This window comes from Nansenia antarctica (assembly GCF_963989245.1).
Source record: "Nansenia antarctica genome assembly, chromosome: 19".
Lineage (NCBI taxonomy): Eukaryota > Metazoa > Chordata > Actinopteri > Argentiniformes > Microstomatidae > Nansenia > Nansenia antarctica.
Window position 1 is genome coordinate 13,927,225 of NC_137692.1, and position 19,192 is coordinate 13,946,416.

The following is a 19,192-nucleotide window of genomic DNA, read 5'->3' on the forward strand; positions in this document are numbered from 1 at the left end:
TCTCCTTGCATGTCAGAGTCCCCTTCTATTGTGACCTGCCGTGCAGTGAAGCTGCGCTATGGGCTACGGCTCTCTGCGGCTCACCTGTGTGCAGCTTCTATTGTTCCCGGTGAAACATAGAGTGAGACGGAACGGTGTGTTTCTGCCAAAAGCCCCCTGGTGTGAGAAGACATTTGTTACTGTATCTTGAGATCCATCAATCTCTCTCGCAGTTCTGTCATACACACACACACACACACACACACACACGCACACACACACGCACACACACACACACACACACACACACACACACACACACACACACACACACACACACACACACACACACACACACACACATATAGACACACACACACACACACACACACACACATAGACACATAGACACACACACACACACACACACACACACACACAGACACACACATAGACACACACACACACACACACACACACGCACATAGGATATTCACATTTTTCTTCTGTGGTCTAAACACAATCTCAGATTCCAGTAATCCCGCTGGCTGCAGGGAGCACTCAGGAAGAATAATTGAAGATTACGTAAAACTCTGGAGGGCTACTGCTTAACTGGGATTTCTCTGTCAAATCAATCAGGTTTAACAGGAGTGTTTAGTGATTAGTATCACTATTGACTACAATATACAATATGCCCATTGCCATCAGGCATGCATGAAATATCTTTGCTGTTCCACTGGTTGTTGACTACCTCTTCCACTCAATCATAAACAGACATTATACTGTAGTAGTATGCCATTCGCCATAATTTACCTACTGTAATTTAATTATTGACAGGTGGCCCACACATTTAATTCCAATTGAGTAATCATCATGTCATCTCTCCCTCCTAAACCATCAATTTACCTAATTTAGTAAGCTTATACACAATGTCTCTGACCCCTAGTAGAAGGTGAGGTGACTTTTGCAGTACAATGCATAAAGAAAATCAGTCCCATCACGTTCAGGTTGAAATTTAAAACTCTACTGAGGACACAACAATCAAGTTAAAGCAGCTGTGAGTTTAAATTCTCTACACTCTTTGTTGGGTTTAGATGGCATGGGTATTCAAATCTAGCTGGTATGGAAAAGAAGACAACAGAACACAAACGAACAGACCAGGGGTGAATTTCAATTTCCTGAGAGTCAACATGAGTCGCAAGATTGAAGCTCACACAGATTGAGGCACAGTGGATCCCCACATTGACTTCTCTCCAAACTACATGAACCACCTTCATCGTGGGAGGCACTTTTCATGGCCAATGAAGAATGTTTTATAGACCCGTGTATGTGAATCAAGACACGTCCAATATGTTGCAATGTGTAGATTGTGGTAAGATATAAATCATGATGATATTTGAGAGCTCTATTGATTGAACATATGTGACAGGGTCTGATGAAAGTGTTCCCACGTAGGGCAAGCTCATTTTTTTGTTTTTTCCAGATTATGAAAGGGCAGATTGTAAGCTTTCAAATGATGTGTCATACATTGACACATATATGTTCAGATGATGGTTGTGTTATGTGGTGATTATTACAAAAATAATTCATTTGATGTTTTATTGAGTCTTTTAGTACTCAATGTTGCCATGGTTTCCTGCCCTACAGGTAGAATTGCCCTTCATTATACACCTTGAGACTGCTTCAGCCTGTTCTCTAGTAGGATCATTTTGCTAAAAAAATAATAATTTAAAAAGTCAAACAAGCCCAATGTTTAGCACAAATCCATCATTGCTCTCAATGCATGATTTACGTGAAAGTTAGAAAATGTACATGTTCATATTTTCAAAAACAAATATAGTGCCCCCCATAAATAAGCATTTTGTCTTCTTTATATACTGTAACAGTTGCTGTTACTACAAAGTTATAGTAGAGACTTTCAGGCTTAATTCAATGCTTTCTTTTTTCAGATTGGTTTCACCATTTACAAATTAAAACACGTTTTATACAGTCCCCTATTTCAGGGAACCAGTAGTATTGGTACATTGGCTTGACAAGTGTTTGTGGTTCCTCACTGGTGAGCTCAGCCATTACAAACTGGTCTGGGAGGCCAGGGAAGACCACAGTGGATGACTGAAGAATGCTCACCATAATTAAGAAAACCCCCAAAACAACTGTCCCACACGTCAGGAACCCTCTCGAGGAGGTAGGCGTGAATGTGTCAGAGACTACAATCCCCAGAAGACACTTCACCAGCAGAACTACATCAACTACTCTGCGAGGTGGAAACCACTAGTTAGCAACAGAAACCAGATGGCCAGATTACAGTTGACTAAAAAGTATCTAAAAGAACTTGCAAAGTTGTGGGGGGGGGAAAGGGTATTGTGGACAGATGAGACAAAGATGAACATGTACCAAAGTGATGGCAAGTGTTACCTGGCATGCCACCTCATCTGTGAAATGTGGTAGAGGGGGTGTTATGGTTTGGGCGTGTATGCAGTGGCGTAGCGCAAAATCCCGGGGCCCCCCCGCAAGGTGGCGGCGGGGGCCCTTTCGCAACGGAGTAAAAAAAAAAAAACGTGCGTTTTTTAGAGGCCGATGCGTTATTGACGTTGCGAAATTTCGCAATATGCACCCTACATTCTAAATGCTTGACTTAGCAAAAGGTACAAACAAGTGAGAGCAATAACTAAAACCAAATGGTAGACTACATCAGTAGAATGTATTATAAGTAGAAAAGTACAAGCTTTATTTCTTTTTTAGACACTTTGACACTTTTTTTTCAAAGTGTGGTGTGCATAGCAGCGTGATATCTGTAAACATACAAGCTGTAGACTCTCCGCTAAGGGTTGCCAGATGGGATTGAGAATTTCCAACCTAACCAATCTAAAAACTTCTAAATCCACCAAAAACCAGCCCATCTGGCAACCCTGTCTCCGCTGCATCAGAGTCTACTTGTTGCGTAAAATTGGCCATGGTTAGTCAAATCCTTTGTTGGACATCTCGTTTCTTAAGTCCTGGTATATTGTGGCATGTCTTTACTGTTTGCCATCTGGTCTAGGAATACCCAGGGAGACGCAGACAGCAGAAGTAGAATAGAATAGTAGAATAGAAAAAGAAACAGCTATATATAGCCTAACCATGCTGAATTATGTACCTGTATGATGCACTGACAGCCTGTGACTGTGAACCTGGCCGGACCCTGCCCTTCTGCCTGAGTTTGAGTATGATGCTGCCCAAATAAATGTTATTGTTTAGTGCTGTACGCTTTCGTGGTATTATATTGTGTGAATTATCATCTGTATGTTGTTTTTCTTTCACTCGACTAACCGCCGAGATAATACTTGAGACATGTACTTCCGTAAACATACATTTTTATTTGATTTTTTTACAATATCGGACCGACAGTCCCACATATAGCGGCTATAATGTCCGAATAGAGAATCTACCACCACCTAAAGAATGCTTATTGTACTTTGTATTGTATTTTCGCTTGCTCATTTTCCTTGTGTCTCGCTGCCTACGTGTGACGTCAGTCATGTTGCTATTGGATACGGCTAACTATGTATATATTTTTTAAATATAGGCCTATATATTAAAATTAAGGTTGACACAATGAAGGGCCACTTATTTTCTTTGTTTTATATTTTTTTTAATTATAAAAAAAAAAAAAAAAAGGGATCCAATGTTAGGGGGCCCCCTAGTGGCTGGGGCCCCCCCGCGGTGCGTCGCTTGCGGGCCCGTCCGCTACGCCACTGCGTGTATGGCTGTGGAGGGGGTGTTATGGCTTGGGCGTGTATGGCTGTGGAGGGGGTGTTATGGCTTGGGCGTGTATGGCTGTGGAGGGGGTGTTATGGTTTGGGCGTGCATGGCTGTCACTGGAACTGTCTTCATTGATGGTGATGTCACTGCTGGTGGCTGCAGAAGAATGTTGTGTAACACAGTATTAAACCTTGTGTGAACTGTGAACTTTGCTATAAAGAAGGTACGGTAATATACCGAGAAGACCGCCGCCGTCGCATCTGTCAGGATTAGCAACAACATACAGTACGTGCGGAGCAATAACGCCCATTGTGTCTCTCTCACAGATCCTGTCCCAGCCAGCAACAATAGTGGCTGATATCTGATGACAGAGGCAGAAATAACCACGGGCAATCAGTAGTCTGTTTAAGATGCTGATTTAATTTGGAAAGAAGATACACTGGGAATGGCTTCGGAGATGTGACTGTACTTTACGGAGACACACAGGAGGTGAGAGACGATACTGTGATCTACTGTATGTATCTGCAGAGTAATGCAGATTGATGAGTCCTCTGGGCCTGAGAGAACATCCCCACGCATCAGACAAACAGCTAATTATCCCCTTCTTCTCATAGAGAACTCATCTATGACACACTCCAGCTACAGGTACAGCTACAGATACGTTACAGAGAGGCCATTGTCTGCACTGGCAGGCATGTAGGGAGGAGTCCTTTACAAACCATCTTGTGTCTTCAAAATATTTTGGGGGGATGAATGAAAAGAATGCTGTGAGAGAAGCTGTTTTCTGTTGTGCTGCCCTCTGCTGGTCAAGTGTATGTAGGCATCAGATATTGTTTTCTATCAAAGGATGAAAAGTGACTCGAGAAAGTGACATTAGATTAGGTATCTCTGTAAATTAACTGTTTTTTTTCCAGATGATAAAAGTGCAGATTCATGATTCGTGATGATGTCATACATTGAAATCTGAAAATAGTTGAAGAACATATGCTTATTTAAATGTTGGTCCACCTCAAACCAAATAGCAGAGAAAAGTGCTCTGAATCAAAACACAGGCAAAACAGCTGCTAGTACCTGGTGCTAAAAAGGAAATTCCCTCCGAACATCTAACCACATGTTTCGCACATCACAACATGCTGATAGAACCATAACGCCTTTTTTGTATGTTTTGGTTTGTTTAATGTATTGCTGTTTGTAAGTGCTTAATGTTGTGTGGCCTGTAATTGTCCTGTGGCTTCTATGTGCTTGAAATGTCACTGCTCCCATTAGTGTGTATGTGGTGTGGTTTGTAAACATGCTCTGGCTTGTGTGTGCTTCTACGTTTTTGCTATGACTTCATGTGTCCCTGTCCCCTATGCGCTGTTAGTGTTTGTTGCAGCCGCTTGTAATCACCTCAGCTTGCTTACTTGTGTTTTTTGTCAAGTGTGATGTTGGGGTACCTTGTCTCAGCCACGTGTTCTTAGAATATTGAAGTGTTTTATTTTAATTAATGACGTTACTTTTCAGGATGCCATGTTGCAACTGGCCGGGGACTTCAGCTGAAAATTAGCCGACTAGGCTAACGCTGCCTTTTTTACTGTATTTTATATGGTTCATGTATTTGGATTGTCCTCAATATAATAAACTAATAAACAAACAAACAATAAACAAACAAACATCAACATGCTAAAAACACATAACTAGACATAATTAGATGATCACACAGTCCTTGCTTTTGAACACGTCCTAAAACGTAACTTTGTTTACAAGCCCTGTATCACTTACCAGTAGCCGACGGCATAGCAATTATAAGTATTTAGTGATCCTAAAACTGTTGTTTCTTACATTGTGTGGGCTCTTCAACATTTCAACCTTTGTAATATGCAAAAAAACAGAAGACAATTATAATTTTTCTGCTCATTTGTGCAACTTGAGGATTGCCGGTATGCGGCCCTTTTTACCAGACCGTGTGACATAATGTGATTATAAATAAAAAAATAAAAATAAATGTTTTATACAAAAAGACCCTGCTTAGCAGATGTCATAGATTTCATTGGCACTGAAAGTAATTGAAAGTCACTGAAATACTGTCATCATCACTGAAGACTTGGAAAACAACAGCCAATAACTTTCTTCAGCTAAGTGGATCCCCTTCTCAGATCCAGTCCGTAGCGTGACCTCTGACCCGAGTTTGGGACTGAGTTAGCAGTCACAGTCTGTGGAGCATAACGCCATGACCATGAGACGTGCTTGTGTCCCTAATAAAGAGGCGTGACAGAAAGTAGCGTTCCAGGAAGAGGAACAGTGTGTCTGTGTGGCCCGGAGCCAGCCAGCAGGACAACACCGCTACACAGAAACCAGTCTCACATTACCAGACTCTGGTACTCCACACAGACTTCACACACAAACACACTCTGTAGTGGAAAACAGCCCGGCCTCTCTCTAGCCTGTTCCCGTCTCCAGATCTGGGTGTGTTTCGGCCAGCTCCTCATACTATAGTCGCAGAAGTTGGTTAAAAGAAAACAACCCAGATCTGTTCCATGCTGATGAGCAACTGTGATAGCACTATGAGTCGATGAATCGTCTGGTCTTTCAGCTCTATTTACACCCATGAAAGATTACAAGAGTCTGTCTTGTTTGGCCATGTGCATGAGATGACTTGTTCTCTAGTGGTTACAGATGTTAAAGTGTATGAGTTTAGAGGCTGATGGTTTGCTGTAGAACATACAATTGTAGTTTATTCTGTGTGTATTCATAGTGGCTACACTGCCGCAGTGACTATGCAGATTTGTATTTTAAAATGTATTTTCCTCCTGGAGAGGGGAGACTAGCGCAAATGCCTGGAAAACAAGCGAGAGAGATGAACAGGAAATATGGTGTTGAAAAAAGCCAGTTGCCTTTCCTCTCCGTTGCTTCCTGTCCGAGGCCAAGGATGTGTGTGTGTGTGTGTGTGTGTGTGTGTGTGTGTGTGTGTGTGTGTGTGTGTGTGTGTGCGTACATGCTTCATCCAGCCCTGAACTGTGAAACTGCCTATCGAAAACCTGGCTTGAAGGGATAGTTCACCCAAATTATCCAAATCAAATCATCTTAAAGTCATTTAAAGATAATTTATCTTCAGGTAATTCACAGATGATTTGGGCATGACATTTTAAAAATGCTAACTTAAGGTGCATTGAGTTTTGTAAAAAAATAAAATAAAAATAAAATGCTACCGATTAGCATTAGTTACAATGCTAAGATTAACTGAACCAAAGTGTGTGTGTGTGTGTGTGTGTGTGTGTGTGTGTGTGTGTGTGTGTGTGTGTGTGTGTGTGTGTGTGTGTGTGCGTGCGCGCGCGTGCGTGCGTGTGTGTGTGTGCGTGCGTGCGTGCGTGTGTGTGTGTGTGTGCCCCTGAAGAATCACATGAACTTTACTCTTGTTCAGTATGTAGGCTACCACATAAAGAGCCCATTCACTCCATTAATCTCTCTCCATTGCTATCTAGTAAATGTGACTTTGATTATTGTATGGGGTAGGGGGAAGCCTAATGTCATTATGCTTTCATCCGGAGTGCATGGGATTTACAAAATGTCATGTGATTATATAGGTTGTTTCAAAGCAAAGTAGTACAGTATTGCTTCTTTAAGTTGCTATCTTAAAATCTGAGCCCTGTTATGCAGCCAGAGGTTTTCTAACGAGCTCGGTTCTGATTGGACGGCAGCCTTGCGTTCTGTCCCCCTCCTGTGGACTCCGTGACTGTCCCGGGCCGGGCGTGAGTTAGAAGTTGTTTATCAATCTCAACCAGTTTTATGATCACGACAGCAAATCGATTAAAATGTTTGAATCGACACGACCGCGTGAGTGAGAATGTAAGAGATGGATTTGATGAAACTGCTCGGGACTGTTCTGGCGTTCTCCTTCCACCCCGGCGGAGCATCCAAACTCAATGGTGAGTGCAAAGACAGAGAGAGAGCTTTTATATACTAGATCGTTGTAATAAGAACAAATAAAGTAGTCTAGTAATGAAAAGTCAAATTAAGATGAACCAATGGTTACTGATCTAAAGAGTATTGCACTTCGTAAAAAAATTAAAAAAAAAGTACCACATCCATGCCTGCTTATTTGGATAAAAACTGGTTCTAAAAGACACATCAGTTCTAAACGTTTGACCATATTGCGTTTTGGTCTGTTTTTATAATTAGTTGGGCTTGGAACAGACACTTTGTATGGGCAATTTCTCCCAATATGTTATTGGCGCAGAGTTTACCCTCTGCGGAACCAACTATACAGAAAATAAATATGCATAGTCATAATGTTTATATATATATATTGCCCTATCTCTCTCTCTCTCACACACACACACACACACACACACACACACACACGCGCGCGCACACACACACACACACACACACACACACACACACACACACACACACACACACACACACACACACACACACACACACACACACACACACACACACGTCGTTATGCAATACCTACTGCAGAATAACACATAACGGTAATCATCACCGTCATGATCTTGCCCTATATCATTTTATATTGTTGTCGTATTTAATGTTGTCGTAGGCTATCTCACATTTCTCGACGTGATATTGTCACATATAACCAAGCATTATGATTTGCCAGAACATACATCTTTCTTCACTTCGTGAGCTTAGAATGATAAGGTTCTATCTCCGTTTAGAATGATAAGGTTCTATCTCCGTTTAGAATGATAAGGTTCTATCTCCGTTTAGGGCAGTTCAGAGATATTGAGCGTCAAAGTTTTTCCATTCCATTATGTTTTGTGAGATGGAACCTTTGTATTTTATTAATTACAAAAAAATAAAAATAAAATAATAATAATAATAACATCACACAGGCATTAATAAACACCTAATGGATCAGATTATGTAAAAAACTTAATTTTGACAAAAATGGAGATAGAACCTTATAATTCTAACGTTACGATATAACTAAGCATTATGATTTGCCAGAACATAAAACACTGGATAAGGTATACACCAACATCAAGCTTGCTTACAAGGCTAGACCGCTAGCTCATCTAGGCATGTCTGACCATGTGTCAATCCTCCTGATCCCAGCCTACACTCCCATGAGGAAAAGTGCTCCCATCACCACTAAGACTGTCAGAACCTGGCCAGCAGGGTCCGCTCCACTGCAGATCTGCCTGAATGACACCTCATGGCAGGAATATGAGCATGAGGACCTGGAACAGTTCACGTCGTCGGTTCTGAACCACATAGTGAACTGCACCAACTCAGCCACCGTGGACAAACGGGTCCGGGTCTACCCCAACACGAAGCCATGGATGACTGGGAAGGTCCAAAAACTGATCAAGGAGAGGGACAACGCCTTCTCAGGGAAGGGCATACTGCTGTACAGCACCACCAGGGCTAACCTAAAGCGCGGCATCCGGGAGGCTAAGGCAGACCACAGAGAGAAGATTGAGGAATGCTTCCTGAGCAACGACTCCAGGCGGGTGTGGCAGGGGGTTCAGCACATGACAAACTTCAGAGCCAACAGGCTCACAGCCGCGGAGGACGACCCCCTGCTGGCGGAAAAGCTGAACTCCTTCTACGCCCGGTTCGACGAGGGGCGAACGGAGGTAACCACAACACAAACACCACTCTCTCCAGCTCTCAGCAGCCTCACTCTCACAGAGCATGAAGTGAGACGCGTGCTGAAGGCGGTGGACCCCAGGAAAGCCTCAGGGCCGGATGGCGTCCTGGGACGGGTGCTGAGGGACTGCGCCGACCAGCTGGCCGGAGTTTTCACCAACATCTTCAACCAGTCCCTGTCCCAGGCCACCATCCCACCCTGCCTGAAAACCTCAACTATCATCCCAGTCCCGAAGAAAAGCACGGTGAGCTGCCTAAACGACTACCGCCCGGTGGCACTCACACCAATCATCATGAAGTGCTTCAAGAAACTAGTCCGGGCCCACATAGTCACACGCCTCCCGCCCAACCTGGATCCATACCAGTTCGCCTACAGAGCCCACAGGTCCACAGAGGACGCCATCGCGACGACTCTCCACTCCACTCTATCCCACCTGGAGAGGGGAAACAGCTACGCGAGACTGCTCTTTGTGGACTTCAGCTCTGCCTTCAACACCATCCTTCCAGACAGGCTAGTGACCAAACTACTAGACCTGGGACTATCACACTCTATATGTGCATGGATCAAGGACTTCCTGTCTGACCGCCCCCAGAGGGTGCGGGTGGGCTCCCACACCTCCACAGCCCTCAGACTCAGCACTGGGTCCCCCCAGGGCTGCGTGCTAAGCCCCATCCTCTACAACCTCTACACCTACGACTTCACCCCCGTCCACCCCAGCAACTCCATCGTAAAGTTTGCAGACGACACCACCGTGGTGGGCTGCATCTCGGGGGGGGACGAGGCGGCGTACAGGGATGAGGTAGAGCAGCTGAGCAAGCTGTGCAAGGTTAACAACCTGCTGCTGAACCAGTCAAAGACCCAGGAAATCATCGTGGACTTCAGGAGGAAAAAATCTGAGGTCCAGCCCCTGCTCGTCGAGGGAGGGAGCGTGGAGAGAGTCTCAACCCTCCGATTCCTGGGGGTGCACATACAGGATGACCTGTCCTGGAAGAACAACACAGCAGCCATCATCAAGAAGGCACAACAGCGGCTCTTCTTCCTGAGAGTCCTCAGGAAAGACCACATCGGACAGGAGATGCTGGTGACCTTCTACCGCTGCGCAGTGGAGAGCATCCTCACCTACTGCATCTGCATCTGGTTCTCCAGCTGCGCAGCCGCAGAGAGGAATGCGCTACAGAGAGTCGTGAGATCGGCCCAGAAGATCACCGGCGCCCCCCTCCCCTCTCTGGAAGAGCTGTACAACACACGCTGCCTCAGGAAGGCCTCCAAGATCTCCAGAGACCCATCCCACCCTGGGTACGCTTTGCTCGGCTGCCCTCGAACAGGCGGTTCAGGACCATGTTCGCAAGGACAAACAGACTGAAGCTCAGCTTCTACCCCAGGGCCATTCAGGCCCTGAACACAGCAAAGACCTAGGTTCTAGGCCCTGGACAATCTAGACAAATTGATGGCAGCTACTAGATTGAAATCAAGTGTAATACTGAAACACAACTGTGTACATTTCAAACCTGCAAACTGCGACACTTTAAATTAATGTGCAATAACACTATGTGCAATATGACAACCCTAGGGTACATAAGGTTCAGAGAATAGGAAATGTTAGAATAGGTATAGCATAGCATAGAGTACAGCACAGTGTTTTATTTGTATAGTATAGTATAGTGGATAGTGTACATAGCCTTTATTTATGTAAACCAGCTCTTTTCCCTTCTTGTTTTTAGCCTTTTTTTTTTCTAGCACCAGGGGAGCCGCCCCTCCCAAATTTCGTTGTATGGTACCTGTCAGTGGCGTAGCGGACGGGCCCGCAAGCGACGCACCGCGGGGGGGCCCCAGCCACTAGGGGGCCCCCTAACATCGGATCCAAACTTCTTTTTTTTTAAACTTTTTTTAAATTTATTTTTTATAAAACAAAGAAAAGAAGTGGCCCTTCATTGTGTCAACCTTAATTTTAATATATAGGCCTATATTAAAAAATATAAACATAGTTAGCCGTATCCAATAGCAACATGACTTTGACGTCACACGAAAATGAGCAAGCGAAAATACCTCAGCGGTGCGCAAAAACAGGAACTTTCCTATAAAAAGGAACAAAATTCAGCGAAACTTCGAAAAATGTCATATTTTCTTTTACCCAATGCAGCTTCTGGCCCTTGCACACCAATGCGTTTTTTACATCCGTTAAAAAAATAAATTAGAACTCATGTTGTGTCAATAACGCTTGCACACCGAATCAGTAATATTCGTCCATCCCCCCCCAAAAAATCGGAACAGGTTCGATTTTCTGCGTTTTTCGCGTCCGTCAAAAGCCTTTTGAGAGTTGTTATTGACCACTCTGCCATGGTAGAGGGACACATCGTCAAATTAGAACTGCAGGACAGTTGGATTAATGCTTACGGAAGTACATGTCTCAAGTATTATCTCGGCGGTTAGTCGAGTGAAAGAAAACAACATACAGATGATAATTCACACAATATAATACCACGAAAGCGTACAGCACTAAACAATAACATTTATTTGGGCAGCATCACGAAACAATAACATTCATTTGGGCAGCATCCTACTCAAACTCAGGCAGAAGGGCAGGGTCCGGGCAGGTGCACACAGTCACAGACTGCCAGTGCATCATACAGGTACATCATTCAGCTGGTTATAGCGGTTTCTTTTTCTATTCTACTATTCTATTCTACTTCTGCTGTCTGCGTCTCCCTGGGTATTCCAGATGGCAAACAGTAAAGAAATGCCACAATATACCAGGACTTAAGAAACGAGATGTCCAACAAAGGATTTGACTAACCCTGGCCTATTTTGCGCAACAAGTAGACTCTGATGCAGCGGAGACAGGGTTGCCAGATTGGCTGGTTTTTGGTGGATTTAGCAGTTTTTAGATTGGTTAGGTTGGAAATTCTCAATCCCATCTGGCAACCCTTAGCGGAGAGTCTACAGCTTGTATGTTTACAGATATCGCGCTGCTGTGCACACCACACTTTGTTAAAAGAAATAAAGCTTGTACTTTTCTACTGATAATACATTCTACTGATGTAGTCATTTGGTTTTAGTTATAGGCTATTGCTCTCACTTGTTTGTACCTTTTGCTAAGTCAAGCATTTAGAATGTAGAGTGCATATTGCGAAATTTCGCAACGTCAATAACCCATCGGACTCTAAAAAACGCACGTTTTTTTTTTTTTTTTTTTTTAAACCTCCGTTGCGAAAGGGCCCCCGCCGCCACTGTCGTATATTTTTACACATTAATAGCCTTCTTATATAACGTATATCTTACACATATATTCACGTATATTTTACACATATTACACGTATATTTTTATTACTTCATATATACTTTATTAAATACTTTATTATTTCATTACAAACGATCTCGGGAAGATTTTCAATTGTCGCACATGCGCAGTCACACACACACGCACATGCACGCCCCCGAGGGTCTAGGCCAATCAGAGGCCTAGAAGGAAGGATCATGATTGGCCAAGAACATACTGTGATGTGATTGGCTGAGGGCCGCTATAAAACCTCTGTGCTGAGTCTGGAGCGGTCTGTCTGCTGTCTACCTCGAATCACGTTGTGACTGTTTCGTGTGCCTGTAATCTGAGGACCCGATCTTTTTTGAATAAATACTTTTAAACTTTGGCCAGGAGTTTTTACCTCTTCTTTAATCACTGAAACAGAGAAATATTCGACACCACCTTGCGGGGGGGCCCCGGGATTTTGCGCTACGCCACTGGTACCTGTACTATATCAATGACAATAAAGACCATTCATTCATTCATTCATTCATTCATAAATCTGTCTTTACTTGTTTGTGACTCCTACACGTGAAGGCCAGCGGATCTGTCGGCGCGGCACCGAGCGGCCGTGCTACAAGATCTTCTACTACCAGGACAGCCGCCGCCGGGCCACCTACGAGGAGTCCCGGAGGATCTGCCGGAGCGATGCCGGGGAGCTGCTCAGCATCGAGACGGACAACGAGCAGCGGCTGATAGAGCGGTTCATCCAGCAGCTGCAGGCCAGTGATGGGGACTTCTGGATCGGCCTGCGCCGGAGCCAACCTCGCAGGGTGGTGACCACAGCAGACTGTCCCTCACAGTACAATTGGCTGGATGGAAGCAAGGCTAAATTCAGGTCTTCATCAGGATTACCATTTACTTTGTATCCGACTGTAAAATCAACTTATTATATGTTAACATTTATAGCACAATCAAACCACATGGAGATATAGCCCACTGGATGGTGGGAGAACCCCTCGCCCCGGGGCGGGGATTTTACTGGTGCCAATGTGTCTATAAGCGTAATAATAAGTGTGGCAATCTGCCCCTTGCTCAGATGGAACCTGGGGTGGGTTTCCTTAGAGCTTTGTAGCATGAGACCTTCTTTATGCCAATGTTGTCTATATGTGACGGTACATGTGGGAAAACTAGGGTTAGGGTTAGGTTTGGGGTTAGGGTTAGGGTTAGGGTTAGGGTTAGACATGCCAGCATGTACCAAGTCGACGTAGAACCTAACCCTAACCCTAGTTTTCCCACATGTACCGTATTCCCACATGTACCGTAACATATATTTTGGATTACAAAGCTTTTTTTGAAACTCACCCTTGATATGTTGATGTTGCTATGTGAACATTTTTATCAGGCAAATGTTTGTTCTCAGAAAAGCATGCTTATTGAGTATGATGATTATTGAAACAGAATGTGTGTGTGTTGACCTCTGGAACGCCCCACTGTAGGAACTGGCATTGGGACGAGCCGTCGTGCGGGGCTGAGATGTGTGTGGTTCTGTACCACCAGCCCTCAGCCCCCCCGGACAAGGTGGGGCGCTTCATGTTCCAGTGGAATGACGACAACTGCCTCAACAAGAACAACTTCATCTGCAAGTACTCAGAGGGTGAGCTACTAGGCCATCAGTGTACCTGTAGTAGCCTTTGTATAACATGGACGGATAAAAGCATCATGTCTCAGATACGTTAACCCTATAGCAGCTTGATACCTGTGTGTAGTGTATGATTTTGAACCATAGAATACAATTGTTGATACCTGTAATGCACGTCCAATTTCAGCTGACCACTAAATCTTTTCCCACCTTTTCAGAAAAAGTACCAGTGTTTACTGAGGCAGGAAATTCCATACATACAGGTAAACACCTTCTCAGTCACCAGGTACAGGGTAGTGATTGAGTGTGTACATGTAACTGCAGTGCAGTTGGTTGCTTCAAAACTGGACTTTGTTGAAGTTATACAATGGGGGAAATAAGTATTCAACACATCAACAATCTTTTAATTGAACATATTTCCCTTGCAGCTATTCACATGAAATCTAGACCAGAAATGAGTATTAACTCAATAAAACTTCACAGCTAAAGAAATTGTAACTCTCCAATCCATAAAAAAACATAATGTGCAATAAGGGGAATGACACAGGAAAGAGGTATTGAACACACTAACTGAAATGTATTTAGTACTTGGAAAAGCCTTTGTTTCCAATGATAGCTTCAAGACGCTTCCTGTACGGAAAGGTTCCGCTGGTGAATTGGATTTAAGTCTGCCAATTGACTAGGCCAGACCAACACCTTTTCATTCTCTTGAACCAATTGACAGTCTCCTTTGCAGTATGTTTTGTATCGTTGTCCTGCTGGAAAATCCACCCACATCTCATCCTCATCATCCTGGTGGATGGCAACAGATTCTTCTCAAGAATCTCCCGGTACCTGGCTCCATTCATCTTCCCTTCCATCATTTGGATTCCATCAGTACCATGAGAAGGGAAACACTCCATACCATGATGCTTCCACCTCCGAACTTCACTGTAGGTAAGGTATTTTTAGGCATATGCAGAGCCATTTCTCCTCCAAACATGGCGCATCATATCGGCCGATCAGACTACGTTCTCCCAGTAATCTACAGGCGTCTCCAAATGTTCTGTAGAAAACTTCAAGTGAGCTTCAACATGCCTTTTCTTTAATGGAGGAAGTCTTAATGGAGTCTTCCGGGGTGATCGCCAATGGAGAACGTGGTGGGGGGGTTGCATTGCCTATTGTATCTGCTTCCAAGTCTTTCTGGAGCTCTGCTTGAGTGGTCCTTGGCTCTTGGGCTATTCTTCTGACTAACTTTCTAACTGACCCGTCAGAAACCTTGCGAGGAGCGCGGCCAGTTGATGGTCGAGTGACGTTCCTTCCACTTGCGGATAATGGCCCCAATGGTGCTGATAGGAACATTAAGAGTTGAGAAATCTGTTGTGACCAGTGCCATTACTACGCTGCTCAACAATCTTCTTGTGAAGGTCTTGGGAGAGCTCTTTGCCTCTACCCATCATGAGATGTTTCTTGCAGGGAAGCTTGGTGACAAATGATTTGTTTACTTGCATTCAGAGGTGGGAAACCCTTTTTCAAAGACTGGAAGTACTTACCCACCAACCCACACTAACCCAGCTGATTCTAACTAGCACCAGTAGGAGAACTCACTCAACTTAGTGACGTAAACTGTTTTCGTGCTTTTTCTTACTGTGTTCAATACTTTTTTCCTGTGTCATTCCACTTTATTGCACATAGCTTTTTTATTGGAATGTTACAATTTATTTAGCTGTATAGTTTTTTTTTGTTAATACCAACATTATTATTATCTGCTCTAAGTTTCAATGAAAAGCTGCAACAGATTGTTGATGTGTTGAATACTTATTTCGCACACTGTATCTGTGGCTCAATAATTAGTAAGTTTAAGATTTAAGATTTCAATAAATTAAGCATTTGGCTAAAAGTAGTGTAATTGGTGAGCTATTTCTAAACAATGTTTGACATTGAGATTTATATTTTACGGTTGTTATGGGTAATTGGGATGAGTCATTTGTTGATACTTGGACTAGGAGGACTTTAAAGCATGTCATGGCATCACTATTTTCTATTTCTGAAGGGTATGTATGAAGGAGGACATCTAGTGGTAAAATGTAATCTCTTTCCTGGATTGTTGAGGTCAAAGTAAAGTACTGTTGGAGGTTATTGGTTATGTCTGGAATGTCTGTTATGTGTCTGTTGGTGGTCTGATTGGCATTCTAATCTGCACTCTTGCAAGACCTTTCAAAATAAGGCTGGATTTTTTTTTATAGATCTCGTGGGATTTATCAAAAATAAGCCTGGATTGTCCTTTAGCAACATTGATCGAATACCCCCCAGGTCATCATAACTGCCTTTCCAACTTGGTGACTCTTAAAGTCAAATCACTTTCTCCTGCATGAAGATTAATTATTATTTAGCTGACAATTGACTGGTAAGATGATACCTTTACATATATCAAGGAGGAATGATAATCATCTCATATTTTCCAGTAACTCCAACAATATCTTCAAAGCAAAATCTCCCGTCAGTTACAGAACGTGATGAAAAGACTGAAACAGTGCTGTCAGAAACATCAGGTAAAAACAGCAAGCTTCATCTCTTTCACATTTGATGCTGGATAATCTTACAGTACAGTACATCTCCAATAAAGTTGTGTTACGTTTTAATAAAATAAATGCTTACGCCTTGTTTTCCCTACAGTGTCTTTGTCAGACAATGGTCTGTATCTTTCCTACATCTTCTTTGCCACCATCCCTGTTCTACTGATGCTCCTAGTGGCTATCGGGGTCTTCTGCTATAAACGGGTGGCTAGAAGGTAATGGTTGGTAGAATTGATACTTTTGATTAATCTTGTAAATCTGCTACCAGGTACTGAGTTGGGAGCTATGTCTTGTGTCTGTGTGTGTGTGTGTGTGTGTGTGTGTGTGTGTGTAAATATGCAGGAGGAAGACTGAAACAAACAGCTGCACCAGACCAGACCAGTGGATGTCAGAGGCTTGCCCTATCCAGGGCCCCTACGCCTTCAGTGACATCACCAAGCTCCCAGAGCCTGTTCTGTACCGGTTACCAGAGGCTATGGACGTTCCCTGCGACGACTATGAGAATGTGTCGAGCCAGGAAACAGAGAGTGGCTTTGTAACCAATGACATCTACGAAACCTGCAGGGGTCAGAGCCGCCATGCTCGCCCGAGTGAGACAGGCTGGGTGGAGAATGAGATCTATGGATGATAATGTCGCTGCTTTTGCCACAATTGTCTTTGAGTCTCAGTGTCCAATGCCAGTATCACCTACTGGTGATCATGTTTCTGCCTTAGATGCCTCTACGTCTCAGTACTCCTCTACCCCAGTGGCCCATCTCAACTCCTGCCTCTTAAGTCTCCATTCACCGCTTATCTCTCCTGCTTTTTGGTAGTAGTCCACTGAGCTAAAGCCTCGGCTAGTTATCCAAACAAACTCTGTTCCGGTAGTATCACGTGAAGTGAGAAGCAGGACAGGTGTGTAGACTTGCTTTGAAACGGGGTACTGGCAAATAATGTACCTGACATCCTTTGGCAGATCCTGTAGGGCTATCACCATGGAATTGTCCTGCCCCCTTCCTGTATCTAAGCCTACAAAGCAGCCCATCCTGTGATGTCAACCCTGTGTGAGACTTCCTGTCTGGAAGCTGATGTCAGAGAACAGGACAATATCCAGGAAACTATGATGACAGACTGTTGACCACTGTAAACCTGTAGTGGCCTAGTGGTTTCTCTCCCCCCTGCCTGGGACTGTTGGTGCTACCAATGATGTTTACTAACAGTCTCTGGCCTCATACCTGGGGTCATCTGTGCACGTTTGGCTAACCCTGAGCTGAAGCCTAGCCTGGTTTCAAAAACCAGTCAGTCACAAACACGTGGGGAACAGGCAGTGCAGGCAAAAGCCAGGTTAGTATGGCTGTAATGGCTGTACTCAAATCATGCTAGAGTTGCAGTGTGTAGTAGCATTGTTTCTTTGCATATACCCGTTGTGTGTTATTCATAAAAATATCATGAGCAGATCAAAAACACATGTTACTGTTAACATGGTCGATTCAAGTGGGCTTCTAGAGGGGAGAGCAAAAACAGTATTTGGAGGAGAAGGCAGCAGAGCAGAGTGTTCCTGGAGGATGTGAGACAGGAAATGCCTAAAGCACATCTGGAGCTCTCACGTCACGGCCAGGAAGTCTAGTAGTGACGGCAGGAGGCCTGCAGGCGGCGCTGCTGTGCTCTTGTCTACATTTCTTTTCACTGGAGTGTTAACAAAACATGTACTTGCTGGACCTGTATATTGGTAAAAAATTATATAGCACTGTTCAGGTTTTCAAATAAATACCAGTAATGGCATGGTTGTGTTTGTTTTCCCCCAATTGCACCTGTATTGCATTCAAGTAAACCACTGAAAAATATTTATTATACTCATATTCTGTACAGTATTATAAAGCAAACTTGTATTAGCTAGTATTTCAGGCTTTTTTATTTCAGTATGTTTTACCAGCAGATGGTGCTGTTCCATAAAATCAGCTGATGCATAGGCCTAGCTCTAATACGCTAAAATAGAAAGTAATGGTATTTGTTATGGAATTCCTTGATGTGCATATTGTCTTTGTTAAACAACAATTCATTCTATTTCCATACAGTTCTTGTTAGACGGGAGTATTGCATTCTCAAAAACTGTAGCAGTACATCTACTTATAATAGACTCAGATCATAGACTAGACTCATAATGCAAATGCTCTTGAAGGCTTACAGTTTTGCTCACATAGGTTATGAATTCTCAAAATGTAGGCTCCTCCCAAATGCATTCAGTAGTTCAACTCATAGGATACTCATAGCACAATGCATACTTTAACCAAAACCACAGGAAGAGATCATCAAATTCATTAACACAACAATCAGACCTATTAGTCAAGGTCAACTGATGTTCTGAGAGCAGGTTTAGCCAAGCATCTTAACACACTGTAATGCCTGACTCACCAAAAACCTTGTTCAAATGCAACAGGCGAGGTCTGCTGCAA

At 43.6% G+C, this 19,192-nt stretch overlaps 1 protein-coding gene across 1 annotated transcript; it reads left to right on the top strand.

The window, feature by feature from the left end:
• The first annotated feature begins 7,422 nt into the window (after nt 1-7,422).
• On the top strand, nt 7,423-18,507 carry laynb (layilin b). The gene is made up of 7 exons (XM_080548876.1): nt 7,423-7,625; nt 13,161-13,461; nt 14,063-14,220; nt 14,424-14,468; nt 16,650-16,736; nt 16,861-16,975; nt 17,103-18,507. The coding sequence occupies exons 1-7, from the start codon at nt 7,553-7,555 to the stop codon at nt 17,386-17,388; spliced, it is 1,065 nt and encodes a 354-aa protein (XP_080405002.1). The 5' UTR covers nt 7,423-7,552; the 3' UTR covers nt 17,389-18,507.
• The last annotated feature ends 685 nt before the right edge of the window (nt 18,508-19,192 follow it).

Coding starts and splice junctions, on each gene's coding strand:
- laynb (XM_080548876.1), top strand. CDS start 7,553: ATGGATTTGATGAAACTGCTCGGGACTGTTCTGGCGTTCTCCTTCCAC. Junction 7,626..13,160: donor CGGAGCATCCAAACTCAATG/GTGAGTGCAAAG, acceptor CTACACGTGAAG/GCCAGCGGATCTGTCGGCGC. Junction 16,976..17,102: donor TATAAACGGGTGGCTAGAAG/GTAATGGTTGGT, acceptor GTAAATATGCAG/GAGGAAGACTGAAACAAACA.